Below are 17,320 nucleotides of genomic sequence, written 5' to 3'. Positions count from 1 at the left end.
CATAGCAGGGGATTGCAGCCAAAGATTTAAAAGGATAATTCATTGGAGAGAATAAATTTAACAGATTCCTGTTGAAAAATGCAAGATGTGGCTTTGAATTCTGATAGAACTATTTTCCCTCTTGCTTGAGGTGCATTATTTTCTGATAAAATATTTGGTCAAATGTTTACATAATGTTACATATCTAAATAAGAAATATTTATACCTGAAAATATTGCACAAAATTTTATTTAAAAAGGAAGGGGGGGCGCCATGAAAGTGGATTGATGGTAGATTATCCTTTATGCAGGTAAAACTAAAAAGACCCATGTCAAAAAAAAAAACACCATCTTCAAAGAAAAAACAACAAAGTCCAGTTGCTTCCTGAAAAAGCACCTTTGGGACACACATGTCCAGTACTGGAGCCACTTAACAATCTGGTTGGAGTTACTTCCTAGGAGATTTAGTTAGAACAGTGTGAAATAACCAAGAACACATTCTTGCAAAGGTAACTGATATCAGTTGGATTCCAAATTAATGTGTTGAGAACCCCTTACATGTGTTACTTTAGAAAAACAATGAAGAGATCTATAGCATCTCAAAAACAAAGAAGTTGGATCAAACGAACAGACCACTTAGCCACAGCATTCTGTTCTCACTGTAGCCAGCCAGATGGTTCTAAAAAGCTTGTAAATACACAAGAGCAGCATCAAATATCTGCTTAATGTCATTGATAATATATTTGTAGTTAGATAGATTTATCTAGAAGAAAGACTATTTTTATCACATAGTATATACTGTACAATTCCAAAGGCTCTGGAACTGTAGCGGTGTGTGTGTGTGTGTGTGTTTTAAAAAAAGCAAGGCTCTCTCCTTTGTATCCTCATCCTCACCACCTCAGTGTGGTGTTAGCAAGAGCTACATGAAACCAACAGAGATCTGTCAATAGAGTCGGAAGAGAAGACAGAAATACCACTTTGTTTTTTCTGAAGGATCTCTTGCTTTTTTTAAAAAATGGTTTTAGCTTGTATTTGCTTTGCAATTCTTTAAATGTAGTTTTTTAAAAAATATTTATTTGCACATCAAGTAAAATAAAATATTGATTTTAAAATGCAAAAAAGGCAGTATAGTTGAAATACATCAACCTGTGAACTTTTCATTGGGGGAAGAAGTGAAAAACAATGTTTTTAGTGGAAATAATTCAACGTTTACTTAGGACTCATAAATCGCAAGAATTCGGAGCGCATCCTAAATCTTCCCAAGTACCGCTCTGACTTTCATTGGTTCCTCAGTTTCCTGCGAAGTCCCGCGTTTTGTCCCTTTCCTTATTCCGTAATAAGTAGTTGCTGAAGGCGGGGACATTTTCCCCCTCCCCGCCTTCAAGGAATTCAGTCTTCCTATTGGCCGAGCAGTACGAGGCGCGATTTACTACTCGCCCGCCCTCCCGCTGTCCGAGTTCTAAGTGGATTCAGTCGCTCCAATGGCGGTTATGTTTTGTGAGAAAGCGACGGAGCTGGTGCGAGAGCTGTACCGCGCGAGCGATGGGCAGCTTCCTGCCTTCAACGTAAGTAAGTTTTTATCGCGCGCTTCTTCTCCTTGCCGTGGTCCGACTTGCGGAGTCCGCGACAGCCTTTGAGGGGCTCTGGCGTGAAGGCGAGGCGCGAAACGATTCGCTTTTTCTCACCGTGGATGCTCGGCTTTGAATTGATAGTATTCTATTCTATATAGTAACCTTTTCTATTTATTTACAGCATTTAATCACCTCCCTTCACTATTTATGCAGAAGGCTCTCGTAGTAAAATCGTAGCCAGGTATAATGCATTAGCCTGGTCCAACCCAGCCTCTTCCGGGAGTTGGATTAGAGACCCATCACCCTTCGGCAGGTTCAGACTTTTGGCTGGGTTTTCAGCCCCCGTTAGAGCCATATTTTCCTTTGTAAGAAATCTCAAGAAGCATCTGACAAGTTCAAAGGAAGCAAAGCAACTGACATTAACTCACCTTTCTTTAGCATCCCTCCTTTCTCTCCCACCAATGGCAGACCTCTAGCCCAATGACTGAATGACTGTGTGGGTTATTCTTCCTCCTCCTCCTCTTCTTCCTCCTTCTCCTTAGCAATAGCACTTAGACTTATATACCGCTTCACAGTGCTTTACAACCCTCTCTAAGCGGTTTACATAGTCAGCATATTGCCCCAACAATTTGGCTCTTTATTTTACCCACCTCAGAAGGATGGAAGGCTGAATCAACCTCGTCCTTCTCCTCCTCCTTCCTTCATTTCCTTCTTCATTCTTATTCTTAAGAAAAAGTTGTTAGGTTGCTGCTTAGTCTTCTGATCAAATTAAGAGTTTTGTTTCCATAAAATTCCAGCTTTAAAAAATTGATGTTTCACTTTGGAGATGAAATATTGATCTAAATTCCTCTTTTCCTCAGCAGCCATGCCAGATGCTTCTGGAATTGTATATATTGATAATGCCGAACAGCAGCGGGACAGTCACCTAGTTGACAGAACTTTTGTTTTCATGAAACCTTAAAACAAGTATTGGCACTTCACTTTGTGCTTGACAGGCTTGCTGCCCACCCAAGTTAAAATGATATATTTTAAAATATTTAATATACTTAATAATTTAAAATGGATGCTGGGATATTGCAAATAGAATGCCATTTTAGCACATATTATTGTTTGACTATTATTTATTTATACATTTATAGTTCACCAAATCCATTATGACTCTCTGCAGTTGTCAAAGATACACAAGCAGGCAGACATCAAAATAAAAATACAGAAGCTAATGAATTCAATAAAATTGAATTTAAAAAACCAAACTAAACTTAGTAACTAAACTAAGATGCAATAACGGCCCAAATACCCTTTGGAAGAAATCTGGTTTGAGCAGTTTTTGGAAGACTATCAGAATAGGATGTCCACTGGAAAGCTGTTCCAAGGGATTGGCACAGCCATTGAAAAGCTACAGTACTAAATCTCAGTCCCTAAAGTGAAACATTGCTAATTGTTTTTCAATAATAAAACAAACTGGTTAGGTCAATTCCAAAAGATAATGCAGTCCTCCAGCTATAGGGGTTTATAGTTTAGTAGCAACACTTTTAATTCACTAAGAAGCTTGCTGCCAACCATTGCAGCCCACGGTAGTTGTATAAGGAGTACAGCTTACTGACAAACATTGATCAGCACATGGGCCACTGCAGCCTAACCAAAAGGCAGTTTCTTAAAGATCTCCCAAATCTGTCACATAACAAAATATGTTGAATTAATTTAAGTGGATGGCAATAAGAATATGAGTCCTGCAGCAGCAAGATTCTCCTGCTCTAGATAGGTACTAAATGATCCATTGGGAACCCCGTATCAAAACAACATACCTTATGTGCGGCCAGAATTTGAAAACAACATTTAACACAGCACAGTACTTGAGCAAAATGGTTTGGTTGAGATTGGCATACATGGGACCGATTGGGGTAGATTGTGGGGGGGGGACACTGAAATATAATTTATCATATTTTATTTATCCATATATTAAATTATTTTATTTTATTCAAATTTCATTTTAAATTGTATTTTATTCCACTTCCATTTTAAATTATTTTTATCAGATTTTAGTAATAATTTATATTTGAAACTACTTTGATATGGCCCATGAGCTAATCAATAAAATAAAATAACTAACTTGATAGAGCTATAACTGGCACACCAGCTAAATCTGAAAAAAGCCTCTATCCTCCTGCCTGACCATGGCTTCCATCTACCAGTACTAGTCTAGCAGGAGCTGATTTGATTACTTAGGTTTACTTTAAGTTTATATCATTCCATCAAGATACATGCTGGGTAAACAAATAACCTCAATGGACAGGTAGTAACTACTGTAAGCGTTGGATTCAATTTAAAAATTTTCTATCCAATCCAAACTCTAAGACCTCTAGAAGCTAGAATAGGATTTCAATGACATTACTAGTTTGACCTAGCACTTTAAAACTGAGTATCATCAGCATATTGATGATACTGAATTCCAGACCATCAGATTAACTCTTACAATGGCTTCATGTAAATGGTGAATTAGCATGGGAAAGAACCAACCCTTGTAACATCCAACAAGGGAGTACCATAGCTATCCAGCCAATCTCTCCTACCTGTCCTCCCTGCCCATCAGCTGAAGCTGCACAATAAAGAAAAACCACCGCAAAATGGTGCCCCAATCCCCAAGTTTCACAAGCAGTCCAGAAGGATATGATAGCTATTATTATCTAAAATAAACAGGATGGGCACATTTCCTTTAGGTCCAAAGGCAGCAATCTGCTAGTGTGTCCAATCCTGTCTATATTTTTTCAATAAGATATCTCAGTCAATCACTGTTAGAAATGTGAAAAATATGAAAGGACATTTTATCATGTTTGATGGGCTTGTAAAATAGATCTTGGACACAAATACATATGGTAATGCAGAGAATTTTATAACATATGAAACCAGAATATTTCATACTAGAATTTATGGCTAGACAAGTAGAAAGTTTTCATGAACAATTGTTTTTATATATGGAAACTGCAGCAAGGTCATTACACACACAAAGATGGAAAAATACAGAACCTTGGTACATAATTTGGAAAGGGGAAGATTGTAATCATTATGCTTTTAACTACTACAAAGAAGATCAAAAGTGACTTCTTTAAATATCTTTCTCTTTTTTTGTTCTTTCACTTTTGCTTTTATCCTTTCATATTTTAGTTTTCTATTTCCCTTTTATGTTTCTGTAGTTTTTAGGCATATGTAAAATCTTTAAATAAAAATTATATTTTAAAAGTTATATTTTTATTTGCTGAAACATTTTACTTGAATTAATTAGGTTAGTAATTAAATAACCATTGTATTTGGTATTTTCCTTTCCCAGGAAGATGGAATCAGACAAGTACTTGAAGAGATGAAAGCATTGTATGAGCAGAACCAAATTGATGTGTAAGTCGTCTCATCAATAAAAAAATAATTTGTCTACATAAAACAGTTTTTTTAAAAAAATTAAATGAAGACTCACTCACATTTTGCATGAAAAAAAATGTTGTTAAATATAGCTACCAGAATCCAAACAGGCAGCAGCTTGTTTGAGCTCAGAAGTTAGCAGCATTGAGCCTGGTTAGACTGAACCCCTATGAAACGTTAGGCACATAAACTAGATTGGAAATTAAAAACAACAAAACTCCCAAAAGAAAGCATTGTCAAATCAATCAATAACTGCCTTAGTTTAATAATGACAAATTTGTTGACTCATTATTATGAATAACTACATTACATCTTCTGATGCAGATGTAACGTTTTGGAGAAAGATAGTAATACAGAAAGTCCTCGACTTACAATAGTCCTTTTAGTGACCGTTCAAAGTTACAGTGGCACTGAAGAAAATGACCTATCATCATTTTTCATACATACAACCATTGTAGCATCCCCATGATCATGAGATCAAAATTTGGATGCTTAGCAGTTGATTCATATTTCAACTGCCAAAATAGTTGGCAGTTGTAGTATCCTGGGGTCATGTGATCATCTTTTGTGACTTTCTGGTAAGCAAAGTCAATGGGGAAGCCAAATTCGCTTAACAACCATATTATTAACAACTGCACTGTTTTACTTAACAACTGTGGTAAGGAAGGTCATAAAATGGGACAAAAATCACTTAAATGTCTCACTTAACAACAGAAAAGTTAGGCTCAATTGTGGTTGTAAGTCAAGGACTACCTGTATATATCCAATGTCACTTTATCTAGCAAATGTACAATTTGGGCTAGATGCCATCTCACTATACAGAAATATACTTCCTTTGCATTGAATTTTAGCGAAGAGTAAAAGTAGTGAGATAGCTTTGGGCTGCTTGTAAAGTCCCTCTATCTTTGCAAAATAAATGATTTTCCCCCTCCAAGATATGTGCGTCACAAAAGAAGGCAAAATATACTTTTGGTTTAGCTTTTATGAATGCAGAGCCTAAAAGAGTATATAGTAATTACATGTTAGAGGAGCAATGTGGGAACAATTTTCTATAGATTTTTTTTCAGTACAAAAATATCCTTTCCTAAATTAGAAACAGAAACAGGAGAAAAGGGTCTAGTGGTCCATCAAGTCTGCCCTTTGAGAGTTTTTTATTGCATTTTATTTTTATTTTTGTCAGATGATGGACATTTATTTATCTCAACTAAAGGTGGTTCCAAGCTTCCACTACTTTTTCTCTGAAGTGATACTTCCTTTTTTAAATATTTTTTTTATTTTTGAATAAACACAAACAGACAAAACACAACAACCACAAAAATATCTTCCATTACAAATTATAAAGAGTGTGTCAATTGGTTACAAAGAGCTTCCGTGCATCCCTTCCACAGTCATCATCTACAATTCATATCGTTATATATTTTAAATCAAATATATTCATATATATTACTATCATCATACCTCAGTCTTCATATGACTATGATTGTTTTTACGTCCCTTTGTATAAAATATTCCAAAGTTTAAAGCAAAACCACATGATGGCATTCTCTTATCTATTCTCAATATCATCCAGCAACATTACATCTTTATGACACTTTCTAAATAAAAATAAAAAAATTAATAACAAAGTTTCTAGACCCCCTTTCTTAATCTGAAGTGATACTTTTAATGTTACTTTTGAACTTCCCTCCTGTCAGTTTGGGGTTATACTGATTTGTTGATTTTTTTTAATTGATTTTTCTTAATATTGAAAATACCTCCTATTTTTATTCACAATTGCAAGACTTTGCAATTCATAGGCAAATTGAGATGGAACTTGAAGCTTACTGTATATAATAAATATAAACTAATAGCATGAGCCAATCACATGTTTGGGTGTTTTGAGTTCAAAATATATTTAGCTAATATAGTTCTACTTATTATTACCAGAAATGAAGCCAAGTCAGGTCACAGTGAGTTGATTACAACAATCAAATTTCGTCATTGCTCTCTGCTGAGAAACCGAAGATGTGTTGTTGCATACTTGTAAGTGTCTAGTGGTCCTCTGTGAAATAATTCTCAATTCTTCCAAGATCAGATTGTTTCACTTTTGAGATTTTTAATGGAATTGTACAAGACTTCAGATTCTTAACTATATTGATAATCTGGCTGTACAGGTAGTCCTTGATTTACAGCAGTTCACTTAGTGACTGTTTGAAGTTGAATGGCATTGAAAAAAGTGACTTATGACAATTTTTCACACTTACGCTTTGACACTGACACTTGCAACTTCCCCATGGTCATATGATCAAAATTCAGATGCTTAGCAACTGACTCGAATTTATGACAGTTGCAGCGTCCTGGTGATCCTCCTTTGTGCCCTGATAAGCAAGGTCAGTGTGGAAACCAGATTTATTTAACAACCATGCTACTAACATTTAGCAAATGTGGCAAGAAAGGTCGTAAAATGAGGCAAAACTCATTTAACAAAAGTGTTGCTTAGCAATAGAAATTTTGAGCTCCATTATGATCATAAGTCAAGAACTATCTGTAAATACTCTGTAAATACCTTTAAATAAAGAAAATATGTAGGAGATATATTTAGCTAGATTTAATGATTGAAGTAATTGGGCACACAAAATTTTAAGGCACTCATTCACTATTAATTGATTATATTTTACGGGTAAAGACTTTTGCAGGTATTCCAAAGATCTGCAACTTTACTTGTAGTTTGTTGCATAGTAAATGAGCTGTATATTTTTATAACACTAGAACAAAATTTGTCTTTGTGTAATGCAGTAAATTTGTGTAGTTTTTAAATTTCAATACTTTTCATGAAAAATAGGCCAGTGACTTTGGATTTGAAAGAAAAGATTGTTTTGGAGTGCAACAGAATGAGAATATATCAAACCCGTTTGCAACTTCTTAAAGCAGAAATGTCCCCCACCTTAAGATTGTGCAGCTACTCATTGCAGCTCCTTTGAATCCCATGAGAAAAATGCATTTGATTTAAGGAACTGCAGATATAAGTTACATTTTCCACTCTACCCAATTCAAATCACTTTTTTTTTTACAAATCCAAAGTGATGTACAGCCTTATTAAAAACAGTGTACAATAATGAATTAAATGTTTCCACTGTTACTATATTTAGGTATGACCGCTTACTTCGCCTCCGGGCACTTAGGTGGGAATATGGTAGTGTCTTGCCAAATGCTGTCCGATTTCACATGTCAGCGGATGAAGTAAGCTAAGTGTGTGTGTGTCTGTGTGTTTGTGTAGCTTCAGAAGATTGGGAACAATCCGAAAATATGGGAATATAAGAAGAGTATATTTACAAATATTAATTTAAAAATAACCAAATCTCTTTAAACATACTATAAAAGTTTCACAAAATCTGCTTAGCAGTTATGTTAGGTCAGTGAGGAAATGGTTCACTAAAGATGGAAGTTTTAGGAATAATTGGTACTGTTTTTATAAACCAAAATTTATGGCTTAGCCTCATATGTAACTATAGCTGGTTATGGTTTATTCAGTAAAATAGAGTTCAAGAAACCCTAACATTGTGAACTGTGTAAACCTATTGTAACACTTATGTTCCAAAATATTCTGAATTTATTTAGTTAGGCAGATGGAATCACCTTTAATTCTCAGGTATACTAAGAATACATAATTGTTTACAAATTGACTCTCAGATGAGTGGCAATTAGGTAGGGTTTTTTTTCAATACATGATCTATAGAAACTAGAAATCATTGAGTTATTAAGTAGAATTTTTGAGATTTCAGACTTCACTCTGTTATTTGTACTGTCTTAATAGTTTGGAAGGATATCTAACATAGCAGTGTATAAGTGGTACTTAATTTCATGATTAATTAAACTTTTTATATCTAGGTGCTTTGGTTTAATCAATATAAAAAGTCATTGGCTACCTATATGAGATCAATAGGAGGAGGAAATGGCCTTGATCTTACACAAGATATTAAACCTCCCAAAAACTTATACATTGAAGTAAGTAAAACTTTTTTTAAAGAAGAAAATCTTTGTTCATTATCAAGCTTCAAAATATACAAAATTATTTAATATAATCACTGCAATCTAAATTTAATTCATTATGATGCTCAGAAGAGAGCATAATTTATGTAACAGGAGAACTTCTTAATACAGGCCTATGCTTAACTTACCAATAATGATGTGTGTACTAGTCATTATTTTTCCTTTAGGTTCGGTGTTTGAAAGATTATGGAGAATTTGAAATTGATGACGGCACAACAATTCTGTTGAAGAAGAATAGCCAGGTATTTATTAAGTAGACAGGATATATTATTATTATTATTATACAATTGTATCACAGCGGCCAGTTGTTTTGCCGGATTTGGCATTGGTTACTAGTCGGGCCCCACCCAGGGGCCTAGGACGTCGTAACGTATTTTCGTAATATGCGTGCAGATCCAAGCAGTGCGGCTTTTTGCATTTGACTGATGGTGATTTTGTCAATTTTTAACTGTTTTAAATGTAATTCTAGTGCTTTTGGAATAGCACCTAGTGTGCCAATTACCACTGGAATTATCACTGCTGGTTTGTGCCATAGTCGTTGAATTTCGATTTTTAAGTCCTGGTATCTTGCGATTTTTTCATGTTCCTTCTCGGCGACCCTGCTATCACCTGGTATTGCGATGTCTATGATTGTGACCTTATTTTTCTCAACCAGTGTGATGTCTGGTGTATTATGCGCCAGTATTTTGTCGGTTTGTATACGGAAATCCCACAAGATCTTGACCATCTGATTTTCGGTGACTTTTTCAGGCTGATGTTCCCACCAGTTTGTTGCTGTTTTAATATTATAATTTTTGCACAAATTCCAATGGATCATTTGTGCTACTGAATTGTGCCGCAATTTATAATCAGTCTGCGCGATTTTTTTACGGCAGCTGAGTATGTGATCAACAGTTTCATCAGCTTCTTTGCAAAGTCTGCATTTGGCATCATCAGAGGATTTTTCGATTTTGGCCTTAATGGCATTTGTGTGGATAGCTTGTTCTTGCGCAGCCAGGATTAGTGACTCTTTTCTTTCTTTAATGTACCTGTTGTTAACCATAACCAAGTTTGTTCACTGTCCACTTTATCTTTTATTTTTTCCAGAAATTGGCCATGCAGTGCTTTGTTCTGCCAACTCTCCATTCTTGATTTTATCACATCTTTTCTGTATTCTTGTTTCGTCTGTTGGGCCTTCAGTAGATTTTTGTTCTTTACTTCGATTAATAGATGTTCTTGACTTTCTTTTAAATAATCAGCCAGTGCATGTTTTTCTTCTTCAACTGTTTGCTTCACTTGTAATAATCCTCTGCCACCTGATTTTCGGGGCAGGTACAGTCTATCAGTATCACCACGATGTAAACTGTAGTGCATTGTCATTAGTTTCCTGGTTTTTCGGTCCAAAAGGTCCAAATCAGCTTGTGTCCAGTTAACTATACCAGCTGTGTATCTTATAACTGGTATTGCCCAGGTATTTATGGCCTTGATTGTATTTCCACCATTCAATTTATATTTCAAAATTTTCTTAACTCTGTTGGTGTCCTCTCGCCTGACAATAGCTTTTACTTCTCCATGCTTGATGTTATCCAACTGCAGAATGCCTAAGTATTTGTAGGCTTCATTTTCTTTGCATTTAATTAATTGGCCATTGGGCATTTCAATTCCCTCACATGCAGTGATTTTGCCCCTTTTTATGGATACAGTGGCGCATTTTTCCATGCCAAACTGCATTGAAATATCGGTGCTGAATACTCGGACTGTGTTTGTCAATGATTGGATTTCTATTTCTGACTTTCCATAGAGTTTCAAATCATCCATATATAGTAAATGCGAAATTTTTTCAGCTTCTTTGGCTGTTTGGTAGCCTAATTTCATTTTTTTTAAGATTACTGATAGTGGGATCATTGCGATGATGAAGAGAAGAGGTGAAAGTGAATCACCCTGGAAAATTCCTCGCTTGATATTAACCATTCCGTAGATCTCATTCCCTACTGCCAACTCAGTTCTCCATTGTTTCATCGCCTTTTCAGTAAAGGATGTAATATTTTTGCTAATGCCAGTTGTTTCTAAGCATTTTATGATCCAACTATGTGGCAGTGAGTCAAATGCCTTTTTGTAATCAATCCAGACCACATTCAAGTTCGTTTTTCTGTTCTTACAATTTTCTAATATCATTTTATCAATTAGAAGCTGATCTTTTGTGCCCCTGCTCCTTCTTTTGTTGCCTTTTTGCTCTACTGGCAAGATGTTGTTTGTTTCCAAATAATCCATTATGTTATCTGCAATAATGCCTGTGAGTAATTTGAAGGTTGTTGGCAAGGATGTTATTGGTCTGTAGTTTTCAGGTGTTGTTCCTTTAGTTGCATCTTTCTGAATCAAGTATGTTTTTCCAGTTGTCAATTCATCAGTTTGGCCCTTTTGTAAAATTTCATTCAGTTGCCTGGCCAATATTGCATGTAAACTGGTCAGATATTTGAGCCAGAAACCATGTAATTGGTCCTTTCCAGGTGATGTTCAATTCTTTACCTTTTTAACTCGATTTTTGACCATCTCAGTTGTTATTTCTAATACTTGCATTTGTTTGTTGCCAATGCTTTTCTCAAAGTCATGTATCCACTTTGCTTCCTTGTTGTAGTCCTTTGCATTTTCCCACAATTCTTTCCAGAATTCAACTGTGGCCTGTTTTTCTGGTTTTTCACTTTTGGTGTCACCATTCACATTAAGACTTTGATAAAAACGCCATTGGTCTGATCGAAATTGCTGATTTTGTTTATATTGGATGATTCGTGCCTCATATCTTTCAATTTTTCTAGCTGTTGCTGTTATCTGCTGTTTTACAATCTCTACAGCTTCATTGATGTTTCTTGTATCCAATCTATATCTTCTGATTAGCCGATCTATGATTTTGTTTTTAAGCCGTTGCTCATGCATGTTCTTTAAGTTACTAGCATCTGCCCTTAATTTTAATAGTATTTAATAATAATAGTGTTTCGCGGGATTTGGCATTGGTTACTAATCGGGCCCCACCCGACTATTATTATTATTATTATTGTTGTTGTTGTACAATTGTATCACAGCGGCCAGTTGTTTCGCCGGATTTGGCATTGGTTACTAGTCGGGCCCCACCCAGGGGCCTAGGACGTCGTAACGTATTTTCGTAATATGCGTGCAGATCCAAGCAGTGCGGCTTTTTGCATTTGACTGATGGTGATTTTGTCAATTTTTAACTGTTTTAAATGTAATTCCAGTGCTTTTGGAATAGCACCCAGTGTGCCAATTACCACTGGAATTACCACTGCTGGTTTGTGCCATAGTCGTTGAATTTCGATTTTTAAGTACTGGTATCTTGCGATTTTTTCATGTTCCTTCTCGGCGACCCTGCTATCACCTGGTATTGCGATGTCTATGATTGTGACCTTATTTTTCTCAACCAGTGTGATGTCTGGTGTATTATGCGCCAGTATTTTGTCGGTTTGTATACGGAAATCCCACAAGATCTTGACCATCTGATTTTCGGTGACTTTTTCAGGCTGATGTTCCCACCAGTTTGTTGCTGTTTTAATATTATAATTTTTGCACAAATTCCAATGGATCATTTGTGCTACTGAATTGTGCCGCAATTTATAATCAGTCTGCGTGATTTTTTTACAGCAGCTGAGTATGTGATCAACAGTTTCATCAGCTTCTTTGCAAAGTCTGCATTTGGCATCATCAGAGGATTTTTCGATTTTGGCCTTAATGGCATTTGTGCGGATAGCTTGTTCTTGCGCAGCCAGGATTAGTGACTCTGTTTCTTTCTTTAATGTACCTGTTTTTAACCATAACCAAGTTTGTTCACTGTCCACTTTATCTTTTATTTTTTCCAGAAATTGACCATGCAGTGCTTTGTTCTGCCAACTCTCCATTCTTGATTTTATCACATCTTTTCTGTATTCTTGTTTTGTCTGTTGGGCCTTCAGTAGATTTTTGTTCTTTACTTCGATTAATAGATGTTCTTGAGTGTCTTTTAAATAATCAGCCAGTGCATGTTTTTCTTCTTCAACTGTTTGCTTCACTTGTAATAATCCTCTGCCACCTGATTTTCGGGGCAGATATAGTCTATCAGTATCACCACGTGGATGTAAACTGTAGTGTATTGTCATTAGTTTCCTGGTTTTTCGGTCCAAAAGGTCCAAATCAGCTTGTGTCCAGTTAACTATGCCAGCTGTGTATCTTATAACTGGTATTGCCCAGGTATTTATGGCCTTGATTGTATTTCCACCATTCAATTTAGATTTTAAAATTTTCCTAACTCTGTTGGTGTACTCTCGCCTGACAATAGTTTTTACTTCTCCATGCTTGATGTTATCCAACTGCAGAATGCCTAAGTATTTGTAGGCTTCATTTTCTTTGCATTTAATTAGTTGGCCATTGGGCATTTCAATTCCCTCAGATGCAGTGATTTTGCCCCTTTTTATGGATACAGTGGCGCATTTTTCCATGCCAAACTGCATTGAAATATCGGTGCTGAATACTCGGACTGTATTTGTCAATGATTGGATTTCTATTTCTGACTTTCCATAGAGTTTCAAATCATCCATATATAGTAAATGCGAAATTTTTTCAGCTTTTTTGGCTGTTTGGTAGCCTAATTTCATTTTTTTTAAGATTACTGATAGTGGGATCATTGCGATGATGAAGAGAAGAGGTGAAAGTGAATCACCCTGGAAAATTCCTCGCTTGATATTAACCATTCCGTAGCTCTCATTCCCTACTGCCAACTCAGTTCTCCATTGTTTCATTGCCTTTTCAGTAAAGGATGTAATATTTTTGCTAATGCCAGTTGTTTCTAAGCATTTTATGATCCAACTATGTGGCAGTGAGTCAAATGCCTTTTTGTAATCAATCCAGACCACATTCAAGTTCGTTTTTCTGTTCTTACAATTTTCTAATATCATTTTATCAATTAGAAGCTGATCTTTTGTGCCCCTGCTCCTTCTTTTGTTGCCTTTTTGCTCTACTGGCAAGATGTTGTTTGTTTCCAAATAATCCATCATGTTATCTGCAATAATGCCTGTGAGTAATTTGAAGGTTGTTGGTAAGCATGTTATTGGTCTATAGTTTTCAGGTGTTGTTCCTTTAGTTGGATCTTTCTGAATCAAGTATGTTTTTCCAGTTGTCAACCATTCATCAATTTGGCCCTTTTGTAAAATTTCATTCAGTTGCCTGGCCAATATTGCATGTAAACTGGTCAGATATTTGAGCCAGAAACCATGTAATTGGTCCTTTCCAGGTGATGTCCAATTCTTAACCTTTTTAACTCGATTTTTGATCATCTCAGTTGTTATTTCTAATACTTGCATTTGTTTGTTGCCAATGCTTTTCTCAAAGTCATGTATCCACTTTGCTTCCTTGTTGTAGTCCTTTGCATTTTCCCACAATTCTTTCCAGAATTCAACTGTGGCCTGCTTTTCTGGTTTTTCACTTTTGGTGTCACCATTCACATTAAGACTTTGATAAAAACGCCGTTGGTCTGATCGAAATTGCTGATTTTGTTTATATTGGATGATTCGTGCCTCATATCTTTCAATTTTTCTAGCTGTTGCTGTTATCTGCTGTTTTACAATCTCTACAGCTTCATTGATGTTTCTTGTATCCAATCTATATCTTCTGATTAGCCGATCTATGATTTTGTTGTTTTTAAGCCGTTGCTCATGCATGTTCTTTAAGTTACTAGCATCTGCCCTTAATTTTTTGATTTTTTGTTCTAGACGGATTTTCCACTTTGGCTTTGATGCTTTTTCTGTTGTGTGACTAGGTACTTTAATTTTAATGCCTAGTTCGTTAGTGACTATTACAGCTGCGCTGTACATTAACTGGTTTGTTTCCAAGATGGATCCCGGTTCAATTGTTGAAAACACTGCATTAACCATTTTCATGATAGGGGCCAAAATTTTCTTAGGCACAGTTTTTAGTGATGGTAAACGTTGCCTTTCCTCATTAAGCAGAAAATGCTCCATGATCTTATCCTTCAATTCTTTTTGTTTTTGAGTTAGTTCATCAGTTGGTTCAGTGATAACTGGTTCTAGTGGTGGTGATGTTATTTCCTCCCTGAGAGCTTCTTCTGGGAGTTTTACTATAGTGTCTTTAGTTGTGTCTTGAATATCAGTTATTTCCGCTTGTGATATTGTTTTTTGGGTTTTGCAATTTGCCTGAATTTCCTCATGTTCAACTTCACTAAACACTTTATTCCGTATAATAAATCGCCTTTGATCTGCTAGTCGTTGTTCACTAACATTTGAATCTGGATATTGTTGTTTCCATAATTCATACATTCGCTTTAAATATCCTCTTTTTTCTGGCTCTGAGTTGTAGTAACAGGCCATTATGGCACGGTTTTCATCTGCACTATATTTTTGTCGTTTTGTTTGCTATCACCTGGTATTGCGATGTCTATGATTGTGACCTTATTTTTCTCAACCAGTGTGATGTCTGGTGTATTATGCGCCAGTATTTTGTCGGTTTGTATACGGAAATCCCACAAGATCTTGACCATCTGATTTTCGGTGACTTTTTCAGGCTGATGTTCCCACCAGTTTGTTGCTGTTTTAATATTATAATTTTTGCACAAATTCCAATGGATCATTTGTGCTACTGAATTGTGCCGCAATTTATAATCAGTCTGCGCGATTTTTTTACAGCAGCTGAGTATGTGATCAACAGTTTCATCAGCTTCTTTGCAAAGTCTGCATTTGGCATCATCAGAGGATTTTTCGATTTTGGCCTTAATGGCATTTGTGCGGATATTATTATTATTATTATTATTATTATTATTATTATTATTATTGCCCTATTAGTAAACAAATATTCCAAGCAGCATCGGAAAGTATTCTTTCCATTTCCCATAAATAAGGGGAAAAAATATGCAGAAGATAACATTTGGTCAGTCTGGGGCACAATGCATCTATGAAACCATTCTTTCTTACCTCGTGCCACTTCATTGTAATACACCTTGAGCATTTAATTAATTCCAAGTATACCTAATTAGAAGGAAGTTATATCCAGCAAAATTCATTTTGAATGAATGGATATTAAACTAAAATTATATAATTCTCTTTATGAAATAAATATTTTCTCATTGGAAGATGATTGAGGGAAAACATTTTTCAATGCAGAAGAATTAAATACACAAAATCTCATTCCTGTCCTTGAGGATTTTCCCTTAAAAATTATTGGCTAAGCTTTTGAGGCTGATGTTAGCCTAAGTATCTAGAGGTACAGGTACAGACAACTCCTACATAATTTAATGTTACTTGTCAAATTGCCTTGTGGGTTTGGGTGGTGCATAAAAAGATAAACATAAATATTTCCTTAGATTTGACAATGGGTTCTTTTTTTTTTCTTTAGCATTTCTTACCACGCTGGAAATGTGAACAATTAATCAGGCAAGGAATTCTGGAGCACATCCTATCATAAGCTGCATTTACAAGACTGCTAAAATGCATACAAATATTTTTGAAGATTTCAAAATAGGGTCAAAAAGCATTTTTTTATCCTTTGATAATCTTTTTTTTTAAATAACTTTAATGTTTAAAAATAAGTTTAAAATTATTATTAGAATAATTTTATTATTACACAAATAATATTTTGTGAAGAGGAAAAATGTGATATGTACAAGACCTTTCTCCAAAAACAAGTAGAAAACAAGTTTTTATTCATTGCCTCAATTGTTACCTCTATATTTGGATATCTTTTGAGATTAAAGTTACTTTTGTTTTGGTCCTCTCTGGCCTTTTTGTATAAAAATAATAATAATGGACCAAATGGCCTAGCTCATTCATTTGCAATTACTGTATATTGCTTTGTGCTATTTGAAATCATGTTGTAATCCTTTGTAAATATTTAAATATTTTTATACGATGTTACGTTGCATGTGATTTCTATAGTAGATGTGTTACAACTACAATCACTTTTGTGATGTTTTCTGTTACCATGCTAGCCTTAAAAGTACCCACGGATTTCTGGCAGAATCCACCCAAATTACAAAGTTATATAATAAAATTTTCCATAATACTTTTTTAACCAGTCAAGATATTCTGTTTCCTACTAGTTTTAGTGACATTGGAACTATATTATTTGAGCAGCTTATTTCATTTTAGATGGAGGAAGTATGTCCATTATTAGTGTATACTCATCAGTATAATGAAAGTTTAAAATTCACAACTTCAATAATTTCAAGCACAAATGAAATGCAATAAGAAAACAAAGGAAACGTGTTAAGGCATGTTTGAAACAGTGTGGTATAGATTTTTAAAAATAATTAAAATATTTCATCTTTTGAATGTACTATATAAAACAATGTCTTCAATTCTT

The 17,320-nt window shown here is 35.1% G+C and overlaps 1 protein-coding gene across 2 annotated transcripts; it reads left to right on the top strand.

The window, feature by feature from the left end:
• The first annotated feature begins 1,413 nt into the window (after positions 1 to 1,413).
• On the top strand, positions 1,414 to 17,032 carry GINS1 (GINS complex subunit 1). Of its 2 annotated transcripts, none has more exons than XM_032214998.1 (7): positions 1,414 to 1,543; positions 4,875 to 4,939; positions 6,887 to 6,982; positions 8,089 to 8,179; positions 8,828 to 8,944; positions 9,157 to 9,231; positions 16,355 to 17,032. In XM_032214998.1, exons 1-7 carry the CDS (start codon positions 1,460 to 1,462, stop codon positions 16,421 to 16,423), a joined length of 597 nt encoding a protein of 198 aa, XP_032070889.1. In that variant the 5' UTR covers positions 1,414 to 1,459; the 3' UTR covers positions 16,424 to 17,032. The 2 variants fall into 2 exon arrangements, with proteins under 2 accessions (XP_032070889.1, XP_032070890.1); XM_032214999.1 differs by having other exon boundaries at positions 1,466 to 1,547.
• The last annotated feature ends 288 nt before the right edge of the window (positions 17,033 to 17,320 follow it).

This window comes from Thamnophis elegans, chromosome 4 (assembly GCF_009769535.1).
Source record: "Thamnophis elegans isolate rThaEle1 chromosome 4, rThaEle1.pri, whole genome shotgun sequence".
NCBI lineage: Eukaryota > Metazoa > Chordata > Lepidosauria > Squamata > Colubridae > Thamnophis > Thamnophis elegans.
Note: the sequence above shows the minus strand (reverse complement) of the source record. Positions and strands in the feature narration are given on the sequence as shown.